Source organism: Humulus lupulus, chromosome 1, assembly GCF_963169125.1.
Source record: "Humulus lupulus chromosome 1, drHumLupu1.1, whole genome shotgun sequence".
NCBI lineage: Eukaryota > Viridiplantae > Streptophyta > Magnoliopsida > Rosales > Cannabaceae > Humulus > Humulus lupulus.
The window spans coordinates 301,545,657-301,560,626 of NC_084793.1; the positions used below are offsets into that span (position 1 = coordinate 301,545,657).

The window sequence follows — 14,970 nt, forward strand, 5'->3', positions numbered from 1 at the left end:
ATGCATGAGAATGATGCGTACATATTAAGTGAAAGTTGTAAAAATATAAGTAATATATACACTCATCTAAGGTACTTGTAATATTATTATAATTATAGCTAATAATAATAATAATAATAGTTCGTTGTAGTGCATGTGAAGTTATTTATTTATTATTATTTTTGGCACACACACTTCATCAACATTCTAACTACTTTCCAAAAAATAATTCTATATAGATTTCTCACCTCATCGAGAATCATTAAACCATATATATATTTATGTATTAAAGTTAATTATCACGTACATAGCATAATGGTATATTATAATACAAGGAAAAGGCCTTAGTCAACCCCAAAAATGTAAGAACAGCTTTGAAACCATGTGGCTTTGATCACATATCCAATATTTGGTGAAAAAAAAAATTCAGTACTATACGAATTAGTTGGTCACTTCTTATGGAGTAGTTAGCCATAAGTTTTTAATTTTGATTGTTTTCTTTTTTATTAAGGCATGTACGATCAAGCTAAAAATAAACTAGAAGAAAAATATAATTTTGGAATATTTTGTTGTTGTTGTTGTTAGATTTTGAGTGCATATCCATAACTCAATGGATCATCCATTTAAATAATTAATATATATATCTTTGTCATTAAAAACACTTTCTTATAAAATTGATTTCTTTTGCACTGTAAAATTATATGTGGCAACATATTATACCGCGAGTAGTATGTGTGCTGTGAGATTACTATTGGCTTATCCTAATTAATCAATACTGATTCTAAATCCGATCCAATCTAATCCGAACGGGTAACAATTATCTTATGAAAAAACAAGGAGTAAGTTCGAGACTTGGGTGATTGTGGGTGAGATTAAGTAACAAGAGAAAAAGTCAAGTACTCCACGTGGCAATCTGGGTCTTAGTCTAAGTTTAGGCCATAGAAGTAGATAGTTATTTACTTCCACTAATGCGAATGGTAACTGTAACTGAACTTAAAAAGGAACAGAAATCATCTCTTTCCTCTCTCTTTCTCTCCCTCTCTCTCTCTCTCTCTCTCTCTCTCTCTCTCTCTCATCCCTTATTCAACCCAGAATAGAAAGCTTTCATGGGATTTTTGACAATTAGTGAAATGTGGTTGAAAAATGGTGGGAGGGCCCACATGCAAAAGCACGAAGAGTTAGAAATAAAGAAAGAAAATTCTAACATACCAATACCACACACACTCACTAGTACAAAGCTTCAAACTTGGGTTTGATTCCCTCTTTCCTCAGGTCCATCTTTTTTGTGGCTTTTTAAGGAAGGTTGAAAATCTCAAATTCAGCAGTAGCTCATCAACTTGTTATATATATAAAGTCTCCATTGATTTTTGCAACACTAATTCATTTCACCTTTTTCCCTTTTGGACTTGGATTTGTGTAGGATCCAAGTCCTATCCTCCGCTCTTTTCAATTTCTCTCCTTCTCTTAACCTCACTTTCTTTCTTCCACAAGAGAATAGAGAGAAGAAAATATGTGAGGTTTTCTGGGCATGGCGGAAAATTGCTTTTTTTGGGGTTTAATCTTTGTTTGGTGATTATACATTCATGGAATTTAGAGATTTTATCTGATCTGGGATCCATTAGATTCTGCAGATTCTTAATCTATTATTGCAGGTGGGGTTTCTGACAGTACTTGTTTTCTTTCTCTTGTTCCATTTTCTTCCTTATCAATATGCCCCTGCTTTTATTTTTAGAATTTCCTTCTTTAATATCAATAATTATGAGGATAGGTTGGTGGAACTTCTGCTTTTTAAACTATGTGGCTTTAATGTTGGATGAATGATTGATTCTGAAAACTCGAAGGTGGTGAAAGTTGCCATACCTTATTAGAATCCTGTGTTTGAAGCACTTTTTTGCTATTGTATCTGGGTTGTGTGATTGAGAGTGTTTGTGATATTCTTGCTCTAGAATTTTGGTTCTGAAAGGCTAAGAACAAGTCTGTTTTAATCGGATTCAGATACCCTTTTAAACATATTCTCTACATGACCATCTTATGTATGAAATTACTGCCTCCAATTCAAAAGTTTCAGTTCCAAAATATACCATATTTGTCAATGTTTCTTCTTTTGTAACTTTTATAAGCAAACCAATACGTGTTTCTCTCATTGGAGCACTACAACCAGACACAAGTGTTTCCTTCTTTTGGTCTCTTCTTTCTCGTTTTCAATTTAATTGCCGTTAGATGCCAATTTCACGGACCTTACAAATTGATGCATCCTTTTGCTAGTGTTGATGTGTCTGAAGACTTTTAGAATGAACTTAATCTCATTTGACGCTTAGCCAAAAATGTTTGTGACTTAATTTGCAGGAACAAGTTCGCGTTATGGGTTGGCTGAACAAAATTCTTAAAGGTTCTAGTCACAAAACCTCACGTGGGCACTATCATGGAACCTATGAAGAGAACCATAATTCAGGGGTAAATTCATGGTTTCTTTCATTTCAATTTGATTGGTTTTGGCATTTCTCTGAAGTAAATCAATGGAAGCAATGCCGGTTTTTATTCGTCAGTCCTTGAAAAATAGAGTTTTTGATGCTTTGAAGTCATGTCTATTGCAGGATGATTTTGACAAAGATGATATTGAACTTGCACTTACCCTATCCCTTTCGGAACAAGATTATAAAGGGAAAAAAGTAGCTGGTAAGTGACACATGAAGGAAATAGTATTTGATTGTTCTATCTTCTGACACTTGGATAAGTTGCTAACTATAGGCTCATGTTCATGATACCTCTTACTTTCAGATCCTGAATCTGAATCCGAATCCGAATCTGAACTCGAGGAAGTTGAATGTATTGCTAAACTTCAAACAGACGAAGATGAAGATGAAGATGAAGAACCTGCTGAGTTTATGATTCCATCAGAAGAAGATGAAGAACCTGCTGAGGTTATACTTCCATCAGATGAAGATGAAGACCTGGCTAGAGTGCTGGCAGACAAAGAAGAACTACTTTCAAGTGTTCAATTGGAGGAAGATGAACAGCTTGCCAGGGCTATTCAAGAAAGTCTGAGCATGGAGTCTCCTCCCCGTCATGACAATGGCAGCATGTTTCATCCTTCCTTCTTATTCTCATCTGGATACAGGTAAACACAGTTACACAGTCACCTGACTACTATTATAAGACAATTTCTCAAATTCCCAAGTTTTCACTGTGAAGTATTATCCTGCAATGTTGCACACTTAAAAGGTTGCTTTGGTAGTCCATTTGCAAAATGACTTTGTAGTCTATGCAATTGAATTATAACCATCAATGACATATGGTTTGCAGGATTTGTGCTGGCTGCAACGCTGAGATTGGCAATGGAAGGTATTTGAGTTGTATGAATGGTGTTTGGCATCCAGAATGCTTTCGCTGCCATGCTTGTAATCAGCCAATTACCGATCATGAGGTCCAAATTATCAAGTCCTTGCCTAACTCGTACAATTGTCATTTTACTTGTACAAATCAGTTAATTTTATTGTATTTTGTTTCTTGCAACAGTATTCTATGTCTAACAATCACCCTTATCACAAATCCTGTTACAAGGAGAGGCATCATCCAAGATGTGATGTTTGCAGTAGCTTTGTAAGTTTCTTGTCCTTATAGTTATTAATCAACCTCTTATATCTTTTGGTGTTCCTTTTTTTTATGATTTTTTATTATTATTATTGTTGCAGATACCAACCAACTCAGCAGGTTTGATTGAGTACAGGGCACATCCATTCTGGCGCCAAAAGTATTGTCCCGCTCATGAGCGTGATGGAACTCCTCGGTGTTGTAGCTGTGAAAGAATGGAGGTCAGCTGATAAAAACATGAGTCCCATCTTTTATTTGAAAAAAGAGAGTAAAGGATACAAGAAAAACACTCACATTACCTGATTATATTGGTACTTAACATGCAGCCAAGGGACACAAAATATTTGTTACTTGATGATGGGCGGAAGCTGTGTCTGGAGTGTCTAGACTCTGCAATTATGGATACTCATGAATGCCAACCGCTTTATCTCGAGATACAAGACTTCTATGAAGGTTTGAATATGAAAGTGGAGCAGCAAATTCCAATGCTCTTAGTGGAGAGGCAAGCACTAAATGAGGCCATGGAGGGAGAAAAGAATGTAAGTGCCAAAAATGCATTGAACTTTGATTCTTTAACAAACAGGTAACACTCTTTTAGCTAACCTTTCTCATTTGTGAGCAGGGTCATCATCATTTGCCAGAGACTAGAGGTCTTTGCTTATCAGAAGAACAGACTGTTACCACAGTAAGAACATATCTCTTCCCCCAAAATTTTACCATGACTCGGCTCTTAGATAGGATAATGTCTCTTTAACTTTCTATACTAACAGATATTGAAGAGGCCAAAGATTGGAGCAGGCTACCGGATCATAGACATGATAACTGAGCCTTTTAAGCTGGTTCGTCGATGTGAAGTGACAGCAATTCTTGTTTTGTATGGCCTCCCTAGGTACTATTTTTCGTATCTGATGATAATAACCATACTGTCTGTTTAAGTTGAATTTCTTAGTTATATGGTCTAAACTTGTACACAGGTTGTTGACAGGGTCAATTTTGGCTCATGAGATGATGCATGCTTGGCTCAGACTTAAAGGTTTTTGCTTGTCCTATAACTAGTATCCAATATAGAATACTTAAATGTCTCTATGCTGCTAAACTTGTGCTTTTACTAATGGCTATGCTGTGTCTTGACAGGTTATCCTAATCTAAGTCCAGAAGTTGAAGAAGGTATCTGCCAAGTCTTGGGACACATGTGGTTGGATTCTGAGATGTATTCGGGATTGGGAAATGATGTTGTTGCTGCCTCTTCATCAACATCGTCTTCCTCGTCCTCTTTACCTCCTCCTGGATCAAGTTCATCCAAGAAGGGGAAAAGATCAGACTTTGAGAAGAAATTTGGTGAATTTTTCAAACACCAGATTGAGTCGGATTCATCAACGGCATACGGCGAAGGGTTCAGGAAAGGTAACCAAGCAGTGCTCAAGTATGGCCTGAAGAGTACACTTGACCATATCCGGATGACTGGAAGCTTTCCAATTTGACTTGCACAGAAATATCTATATCTATATATATCTTATCTATATATATATATAATCAGTTTGGCTCCTTCTAAGGGTAAACAGAACCTTGGCCTTATAATATTTTAGTGAATAGGATTAGAAAAATCTAAATCCCATTAAAGCTTATACCTCATAAGATAGAATAAACGACTGAAAAATGGTCGATTCCATATGTGAAAGAAAACCTTTTGTAATCTCTTCAGAACTGTTTGCAATTGCACCGCTACATATTATTTCACTCACATAATACTTTGGAGATGTTTAAAAGAAAATGTACACAATATGAATATGGAATGAGACATGGCTTGTTTTATAGATACCCTTTTCGATCTCTCAACTGAGTTTTGAATCATCTTGGACTGTTTTCATGAATGGTATTAGTATCATTTATTATCATGTGCTAAAATAAGAAATTGATCATATGACCAAAACGACTCTACAGTATTGAATATGAGAATTTGATAATGTCATCGTTTGACATATTAGTGAAGTCAAAGTATTTACCTTTTGGGAAATTTATAAGGTTTATTTGTCCAATGAATTACCTTGATCATTTGTCATTAATAAATTATATGCAAAATATTATGAAAGAATGAGTTAAAAAAAATTGTTATTTAATTTTTTTTTACTAGATATTTTGTGTAAATTTGTACAAGAATATACATGTAAATAATTAATTGATAACAATAAAAAAAAATTATACAATTTTTTTTATTTTGTACAACATTTATTATAAGTTATTTAAGAGACTACTTTAAAAAAAAAAAAAAAGGTTTGATGCATTCATAAGAATCAATAATCATCACCAATTTGGTGAGCAATACTTCGTTCAATTATATTATGAAATAAATGATAATAATCGTCCTGAAGACTAATTTTTGCCAAAGAATGGGCTACTTTATTTCCCTCGCGGGGAACAAAGTAACATGAGCCAACTTAGCAAATGAACATATAATGTTCGATATCCCAACAATAATATCATCTACATAACCATTTCTTTTGTGTCGAATAGCCCCAATAGCATTATGATAGTTGCTCTTAAACGGGTAGATAGTAAAATGCTCTTTGTGGCACTATTTAAGAGCTTCCAAGATTGCCATCAGCTTCGCGGTGAGGGGTGGTTGGCGTGAGCGTGCTTGTTGTGCAAAGCAACGCACTAGGCGTCCCCTATCATTGCAGATAACTGCCCCAAAACCCAACAATCCATGTGTAATGCTAAGTGCAGCATCAACATTCATTTTGAGTTTTCCAAGTTCAGGCGGTTTCTATATATTGCTAGTGGTAGGCTACTCTATCATCACCTCAGATGGCATGTCGCTTGGTCTCAATGGTTTTGCCGATGGGTATTCTAGTGTGAGGCAGGTGGAGCTTCCCTGGAACTCATATAGAAAAAACTACGTAGTTGCACAAACTTTTAGAGGTTTTTGGGCTACGACTCCATGTCGTGCTTTTTTCCATTCGAACCAAATCATCCACATTACACAAATGCATGCCTCCATGTCAAACTTGGAAAGTTTGAATAGTCTTATGGATACTACTTCCTCAACTGTGGCTCTTCTCCATTCCTCTACCTTATCCTCCCATGGTGAATGGCTCCAACATGATGCAGAAAAGGGACAGTCAAAGATTGCATGGGAGATAGTTTCTGCACGATCTCCACATTTGAAACACCTCGAACTAACATTAATCCCTCTTGTATTCAAAGTGTGGGCAACTCGAAGTGTCCCATGAAAGACCCTCCAAATAAATATTTTTTAGCTTAGAGGGAATATGTAGGTTCCACAATGTTTTCCACCATGTCGTTGCCCTACCAGTCGACGAGGATGCTTCGTTCATGCTATCCATAATGGCTATGTACCCTGAACGATCACTATACAACCCATTCTTGGTGAAATGCCACATTATTTGGTCCGTGATTTCCTTACAAATCAACTGGATATTTAAAATCTCACCATAATCGACATCCCAAAAGAGTTGTCTAATAAAGTCGTCATTCTACCGTCCTTCATGTTGGGAATAGCTTATACATGATCTTTATTTATTTTCATGTATATCTAATATTAAACAAATTAATACGAGATAGCCTAAAACATGTTTCTAAAATTGAATTCAAAGATAAACGAATAATATAATACTTACAGTATACGCAGCGGAATTAAGAGTCCTTCCTTCAGCTTCTCTAACTCTTGTATCCTCTCTGTCGCAGAGTATTATCAAGAAACTGAACCGATCTTCTATTTTCTTCACGATCTTCCAATGTATCCTTAGAACCACCTAGACTAGTGTGGGCAATTCTCAACACATGAGATAGATATAGAGAGAAGAAGAGAAAATAACAAAGTGGCTTAGAAAATGACTTGTGTTTAGAGATAATATAAAACTATCAGAAAATCTGACTTGTGAATTATCTGTCGTCTCTAAAATCTTCTCTCTAAGCACTCCTTTTATAGACTCAATTAGGCCATTTAATTTAATTAAAAAATCAATAAAATAACAGCCATTTTGAAGCCATAGGTCGAAATTATCATGGGCTATAGGCCCGTGAAATTTCCCATTTGATTATAAGCCCACTGGACTTAAAATCAAGGCCTGTATTATTTTCTATTGATTTAATTAATTAAATAATTATTTAAATCCTTTATCAAATTAATTATTTATAATTTGAACCTTGATTTAAATTTATTTATTAATTTAGATACCAATTTATCTTAATTAATAAATCTGCCATAATTTCTCTTTTCTTCTCAAAATTACACAACTCTATGAAACTATCCAAAATTGACCTAGTCAACTTTGATAATTATAATTGATAATTAAATCAATTAATTGAGACTATCTAGATGATTTTATTCAAGGTACAGTGGGGACCATGGGCCTATGAAATCAAGCTCCAATAAGTTATCATAAATCTAACAAATAAATTTACTAACTTATTAATTCCCCGTGACTCCACTAAACACTCGGAATTGCACTCTTGAATTCATAGAACGCTCTATAACAAATATAGATACGCTATTAATTATCCATTGTTACAACCATAATTGTCACTCGATCCTCTGTAGACGGTCTACAATGAGATGAGACTAAAATACCATTTTACCCCTCATTGTATTTTATCCTTAAAGCACTTAGTTCCTTGTAAATGATATTTCAGTAAACTAATTTAATTACTGAAATGAGATCTCTATCATTTAACACCTTGAACCAAACTAAAAGGAAACCATCATTTCACTTCTTCATCAGAAGCTATAGATGTTCATATCTATGATTAACACTCCCACTCAATTATACTACCGAGTTCCCAAGATGTAAGTATGGGCTAGTCCGTAGGGTAAGCTGGTAACGAACAAGTCAAAGAACTCAAATAATACAATCAGTTAGAATACTAACCACTCAGAATTGAGAATGAATTGACCTATGGTCAACTATATGATATGACTAGAATAGATAATAACAGTATGTTTACTTATCTTATCAACTGTCAATATTGGTCCTGTCCGATGTAACAAATACATCTGATCTTATCTACTTTGCTAATGTTCTGGAAAGAACATAACACTGTAATGTGTAAGTAGATCATATCGTAGATTGGCAAGTCAGTGTAAATCCGGTGCACTGACTAATCTTAGGACTAACTTATTTTGAACATATAATCATATTTATATTCCACTGTGATTACGTCACTATAAATAAGATTAGCTATATGCTCGAAATTTAATAGAAGTTTATATTAAACAAATAATCATGAAAATAAAACATGTGAGCAAAGTGATTGACCAAGTCAAAAAATGATTTCTATTCTTTTATTGATAATAAAATGAGATTACAAAGAATTTGGGTTTTAATTAGGGCATAAAACCCCAACACTTCAATGATAAGATCCTTCACCCTCCAGCTATCACCAAGGCTTCCCAACGGTATAATAGGCTAGAAAGTAGAGAGCCTAGGCAACCAAGGGTCCTTGTGGGGGTGAATCTCGACCCCGTTTCCAACTCTCCATCGAACCCCAAGTTTGAGTAATTCCCGCCCCCATAGAATGCTCCTCCAAAAAAATGACATACAATTCATCCCATCTGTTGAGATTGATTAAATACATGGTGAAATTTTTTAGGCACGAAGATGTGCTAAAACAATAACGATTTCACAAAAGTCAACATGTGAAAGTTGACTTTCAATATAGACATTTATAAATAAAATTTTTGGGTCCAAAATGTTTATTTGGAGTATATAAGAGTACCCAAGAAGTTTGGGAGCATTTGGATGTGTTTTAAGACAAGTCTTGGAGTGCCAAAACAGAGGCGTCAACGATGCGTTGCCCCCTAGGAGGTGACGTGTCGCCAAAAGCTTGAAACCCTTGGCTGAGACGCACCAGGCGATGCATCACCTGGTCATAGACGATACATCGCCTGGTGCTGTTGCAAAAAATTAAAGCTACGCAAGTATACATAATCATTTTTGTAGTTTATTTCGGTAAGACCAATATCGTTCCCACGAAAACTGATTATCAAGTACCAATAACCTATTTTATTTTCTATTTGGTAATCAAAATTGGAATTTTTAAAACTAAAAATAATAAATAACAAAATTAAATGAAGAACAACAAAGAACAATAATCTTGCAATAAACTTGATTCAAATATATATATGAGAAATTGAGGATTCTAATCTCCTTTACTATCCACTTTATTATTCAATAATGCAATCACAAAAATAATTCTTCTCATTAAGATAAAAGACATGCAAAAGTGTTAAATATCCAGGTTAAGAAATATAAAACTCGACCTAATGCAAATTCTTTATATTTCTATGAGAAATTTAAACAATAGGAAGCAATGAACTCAGCCCTAAATCACATAGACCAATTTGATACTCTCGCTCTAAATTGAAATCGATGTCTATTTAATTTTAGCATATCCAAACCTCACTTCTTAGATTTTGATTAAAATTCATAAATAACATGTAAATGGTGCGCAATCAATCACATGCATAATAAACACAAATTAAATAGATCTTAGATGAAGAAGAAATTGAAAACTTGCATTAATTCATAATAAAGCTTCAAGAGATTCAATTAAAAACCCTAAATAGAATTTAGTTCATGTTTATCACTAAGAAATCCATAAACATGAAATTAACATAAACTAAAAGTAAAAAGAGAAGAAAAGAACTCTAAATGATAAATCCAGTCTTCCTCCAAAGCACTCCTAAAACTCTTCTCCCAGTCTAGATCTGCAAAAGTGCCTCATTTTCTCTCCTTAACCGTGATTTAAACATAATTAGTATTTTTTCAAACATGAAATGACCAAAACACCCTTAATTAAAAATCTGCGTTTTTCACATTTCTAGACATATCCTGCGGTCGCGGGATGTCATTCCTGCGGTCGCAAAAATGCCCTAGAAATGCCAAAATTTTTCTAGAATTGCAGCTGCAAGACAGCCTTCCTACGGTCGCAGAAATTACTTTGAAACACTGTTTTCCACCAATTTTTGTCCTTTTGTTGGTTTTTCCACACCTAAGTCACCTAAGCCCTTCGACATCTGAAAACACACAAAAACAAGCGTAAAATAGAACAAAAAAAAAACTAAACACCTAATACTCTACCTAAAAAGACATAGATAAATGAGTCTAAAACTCGTTTATCAGGTGCTAGTCGATGTGTCACCTAGGCTGTTATGGAAATTTTGTACAATTACGTAAATAAACTCCAAAACTCAAATTTAAATGCTTTAATCTCATTAGTTGAGCCCAATGAGGGTCCTATACTTTTTAAGAGATTTATATGAGTTAATTGGTGGCTTGATCACTTACCTTTCTCTCTCTCTAAATGAAGACCTCTCTCTCTCTCTAGCTCCAAGATTACTAGTCATCATGAAAGCTTGGCTTGTATGAAGGATCAAGGCTTGTGTAGCCCAATCTCATTCCATTGTTGTATCTTCAAGAATTTCCATAGAGAAGGCTAGGAATAGAGATTTTTGGACATCAAATCTTCATTTGTGTCAAGCCTTGCAACTTTTGTGTTTCACATAAAATCATAGCTTGTGATTTTATGTTCCTAGGGTTTGTTCTTCAAGGAAGGTCCACTCTAAACTCTTACCTTATTGTGTTTATGTAATTTGTGTTTAACTATTCTCAAAGATTTATTTGCTTGTATCTTTTGTCTTGAGTTGTATCACAAACCAAATGCTATCTATAGCCTTATCCCCAACACCATCTGCATTCAAAAAGTCACCATTTTTAAAGTATTTAGCCTTTAGAACCTAAGCCATTAGACAATTTGGATAGGTTAAAATCTTCCACCTTTGTTTAGCCACCAGAGCTTGGTTGCACGCCTCTAAGTCCATAAATCCAAGCCCCCCCTCATCCTTGGATCGATACAGGGTCTCCTAATTCTCCAATGCATTTTGTGCTTTACTTCAGCAGAGCCCCACCAGAAGCAGGCCACCAGGGCCTCAAGATCATAACAAGGGGACTTTGTAAGTTGAAAAATACTCACAGAGTACGAGGAATAGAGAGAGCCACAAATTTTATCAATACCTCCTTCCCTCCAATAGACAACAGTTTACCTTTCCAAGCTTGAAGGCGTTTCCAAAACCCTATCTTTGACTTGTTGAAAGATCATTTTTTCCCGCGACTAACCATATGGGGTAGACCAAGGTACTTTGACATCTCATGACAGTCCTTCAATCCCATCAATTACTTTATATGATTCTTAGTGTGCTCGGGAACATTTGGGCTAAATGTGATGGATGACTTCTGAAGTTAACTGGTTGACCTAAGGCATGCTCATAGATAGCAAAAACATCAAGAAGGGTCTGACATTCCTCCACTGAAGCTCTACAAAAAAACTATAGTGTAATCATCGAAGAATAAATGGCTAATTTTGGGTCCCAAATTACAAGAGAATGTTGTCATCTTTCCCTTGCTCTCCGCTTCAGTTACGAGCTTAGATAGGCCCTCAGCACAAATAAGAAACAAATAAGGTGAGAGAGGGCATCCTTGTCGCAGGCCTCGCTCAGAAGAAACATGACCCCAACTACAATCATTAAGGATATAGGAAAATTATGGGTTCTTGATACACCTCAACACCAATTCTCTCCATTGTAAGCAAAACTCCATAGCCGCCATCATAGCATCCAAGAATCCCCATTCGACCCTATCATATGCTTTGCCCATCTCCAGCTTCACACTGATCCATCCTTTGTCACCATTATTTCATTTTTTGATTGAATGAATGACTTAGAAGGCCACTACCGTGTTATCAAAAATCAAGCGACTAGGAACAAAAGCACTCCAAGTGTCTGAAATTACCAAAGGGAGCACCGATTTAAAACAATTAGCAATAACCCTAATAATGACCTTATAGATAACATTGCACAAACTGATTGGCCAGAACTCTGAGACTTTGCAAGGGTGGGCCACCTTCGGAATGAGGACCAAGCTAGTCTTATTCAGCGCACCCATCTCCATGCCATTATTAAGTACATTCAAAGCAACCTTAATGACCTCATTCTTCATCGTGGTCCAATTATTTTGATAAAAAACTGCATGGAAGCCATCCGGTCTCGGGGCTTTCGAAACACCCATACTAAACATCGTTTATTTGATCTCTTTCTCTTCAAACGACTTTGTTCATTCCTCATTAAGTGCCTCTCAGATAGTACTTGCCATGAAGGATATAATCTTGTCGACCGTCGAGGTATCCACCCCACTGGAGCAAAACAGACATGAGAAATAGTCTTCCATAGTGTTTGTCATATCTCCCATTTCCTCACACCACTTCCCATTTGGATCTTCAAACCTCTTAAGTCCATTCCTCTTCTTCCTTGAGCTTGATTTACTATGGAAAAATTTAGTGTTACGATCGCCATGGGCCAACCACTCAGTCCGAGCTCTTTGTTTCCAGTAGAGTTCATCTATAGTGAGTAATGTATTCAACTCACGATTGAGCCCTTTCAGTAGTTCAATGTTTTCCACGGATTGAGGTCCATTATGATGGCTTTCAATTGACTCTCTAGTCTCTTTGATGCAGCTGGGAATACTCTCATATTTGAGATTCTTCCATGAACGTAAGATACGACCACATGTTTGAAGGCCATTGAGAAAGCATCCCACTGATCCATTGAAACCTACTTCCCTCCAATGCTCTTTTATTATCTTAGCACAATCTTCATCCTTCAACCAACCGGGTTTGAAGCAAAACCCCTGCTTCGCTCAAGGCCACCATGACTCGGTGCTTGTAGGATATATCTAGTAGAAGAGCTATATGGTCCGAACCCCAAAACTCCAAATGAGAGAGTTTGGAAAAGAAAGCACCAATTTGAACATCCTAAGGCTCTATCCAAACTCTGTTGGGAATACATTTTACAAAATCATAAATATTTTCATGTGTGTTTCATATATTAAACAAATTGACATATAAAACAACCTAGAAACATGCTTCTAATGAATTTCATTAAGTAAATCAAATAATAGAGTTTAAGAATCTTACTTTTACGTAGCGGATATTGAGACTCCTTCCTTCACTCTCTCTAACCCTTATTCCTTTCTATCACAGAGTAATGACAAGAGAGTGAATTGGATCTTCAAACTACACAATCTTTCACAATTTCCTTTGATCGCCTAGACTAGAGTGGGAAATTCTCAAAACATGAGATAGGAAAATTATAGAGAAGAAGAGAAAGGATATGAGCGGCTACAATAAGTCTCTTGAGTTTATGTTCTTGCTTTTTTCACTTCACTACTTTCAAATTACAAAACCCTAGACTTAAGTACCTATTTATAGCAACACTTTAGGGTTAATTAAATTTAATTAAATAATTAAAATAAAACCCTTATTAATTAAATAAATAAATAAATATAAAACCCTTTAGGGTATATTACGAAATCTTTAAAGTTTTATCAAAACTTTATATATATATACTTATAAATATATTTAAACAACAATTAATTAATTAAATCATTTATTCAAATCAACTAATTATAATTTGAATATTGATGTAATACTATTTATCAATTTGACACCAATTTGTCATAATTAATAAATTTTCCCAAATTTCTCTTTACTTCTTTAAATTCCACATCTTAGTAAAACTGTCCAAAATTGACACAAAATAATTTTGACAATCCTAATTGCTAATTAAATCAATTAATCAAGACTATATAGATGATTTAATCAAAGGCATTGTGGGGACCATGGACCCATGAATTCAAGCTCCAATAAGTTAACATAAAATTATTATCGAATAATTTCATTACCTTATTATTAATTTCTCGTGACTTTACTAAAGACTCGGAATTGCATTATTGAACTCATAGAACACTTTACACTTAAAGTAAATATGTTATCCTTTTATTATTATTTTTTTTCTTTCTTTGTTGTTTGTCTTGCGAGGAACTTGAGATGACTCATATGCAAGTCCTCAAGAATTTTGTTCAACTTGACTTTGAGCCTTTATACAAGGCATAGTGGAGATACAAAGCTTTGCTAATTTGGTTCCCATACCATGGTTTGTCCAAAGAGTGTCAATTAGAGGTCTTCCTCAATGGGTTGAATGTCGAAGCAAGAGAATGGGTAGAAAAAGGAGATGGTACCACCAATTTCTACCAAGTATCTGTGGATGAAGCCTATTGGATGTTGGAAGACATGGAAGAATACAATGAATGGTGGTATTGGAATTGTTCAATGACCAACCAAGGGTGGGAGAGCAATTATAACAATATGGACCCAACTTTTAACAATTGCACTCAAGGATCAAATGAGGAAACTTGGGATAATTTTCAAGAAGTAATTATAAAAGAGAAACCTCACCAAGCGGCTCAATCAAATTCATTGGAGGTATTGATGATGGAGTATATGGCTAAAAATGATGCCTTAATTCAAAGCCAAGATTCATCCTTGAGG

The 14,970-nt window shown here is 35.1% G+C and overlaps 1 protein-coding gene across 1 annotated transcript; it reads left to right on the forward strand.

The window, feature by feature from the left end:
• Positions 1–1,052: 1,052 nt before the first annotated feature.
• Positions 1,053–5,384, forward strand: LOC133812560 (protein DA1-related 1-like). Its single transcript, XM_062246331.1, has 12 exons — positions 1,053–1,631; positions 2,326–2,433; positions 2,574–2,655; positions 2,758–3,097; positions 3,283–3,403; positions 3,496–3,579; positions 3,672–3,791; positions 3,897–4,109; positions 4,193–4,255; positions 4,341–4,459; positions 4,545–4,603; positions 4,705–5,384. The coding sequence occupies exons 2-12, from the start codon at positions 2,341–2,343 to the stop codon at positions 5,049–5,051; spliced, it is 1,641 nt and encodes a 546-aa protein (XP_062102315.1). The 5' UTR covers positions 1,053–1,631; positions 2,326–2,340; the 3' UTR covers positions 5,052–5,384.
• The last annotated feature ends 9,586 nt before the right edge of the window (positions 5,385–14,970 follow it).